The sequence below is a fragment of the Penaeus monodon genome, chromosome 31, assembly GCF_015228065.2.
Source record: "Penaeus monodon isolate SGIC_2016 chromosome 31, NSTDA_Pmon_1, whole genome shotgun sequence".
NCBI lineage: Eukaryota > Metazoa > Arthropoda > Malacostraca > Decapoda > Penaeidae > Penaeus > Penaeus monodon.
The window spans coordinates 2,060,617-2,061,091 of NC_051416.1; the positions used below are offsets into that span (position 1 = coordinate 2,060,617).

General features: G+C 38.7%; 1 protein-coding gene across 2 annotated transcripts in view; it reads right to left on the reverse strand.

Annotated features, from left to right (window-relative positions):
• Positions 1-475, reverse strand: part of LOC119592806 (carbohydrate sulfotransferase 11-like) — a 9,749-nt gene continuing 9,274 nt past the window's right edge. For both annotated transcript variants that reach the window (XM_037941714.1, XM_037941715.1), the window contains exon 8: positions 1-469. In XM_037941714.1, coding sequence (XP_037797642.1) covers positions 290-469 — 180 coding nt within the window. In that variant the 3' untranslated portion in view covers positions 1-289. The remainder of the gene's footprint in view (positions 470-475) is intronic.

Genomic DNA, 475 nt, shown 5'->3' on the forward strand with positions numbered 1-475 from the left:
AACAAATTGGGGTTTCTTGCGCTACACCAACCTACAATTCGATAACTGTTGCTAATCAAGTGATTAGGGTGACAATGCAAATTACAACAAAGAAGACATGTCGATTGAGCCAACATGGAAGGCTTCATGAGAGGGAATATCCATAGAGAACATTACACATAGAACTGTGTAAAAAAAACAAGGTTCCCTAGAATCAGAAAACCCCTGAATTGAATACAAACTTCAAGTGATTTCTAAACTGCTTCATGAGTTCACATTCCCATCAATTATTTCTATTACCTCATTACCTTCATTTAGAATCTTTAGCATTATCTAAATAGTCTTTGACATCATACTGGAAAAGCTTAAAATCCGGTTCATAACGTTCGTATAATTGTAAAATTTGGCGTCGAGTTAATTGCTTGTAATACTTGGCCGCCAGAGTGGAGGAGGAGGTCGCGTTCTTGAGGTGCACCCACTGGTCCTTGACCTGCGT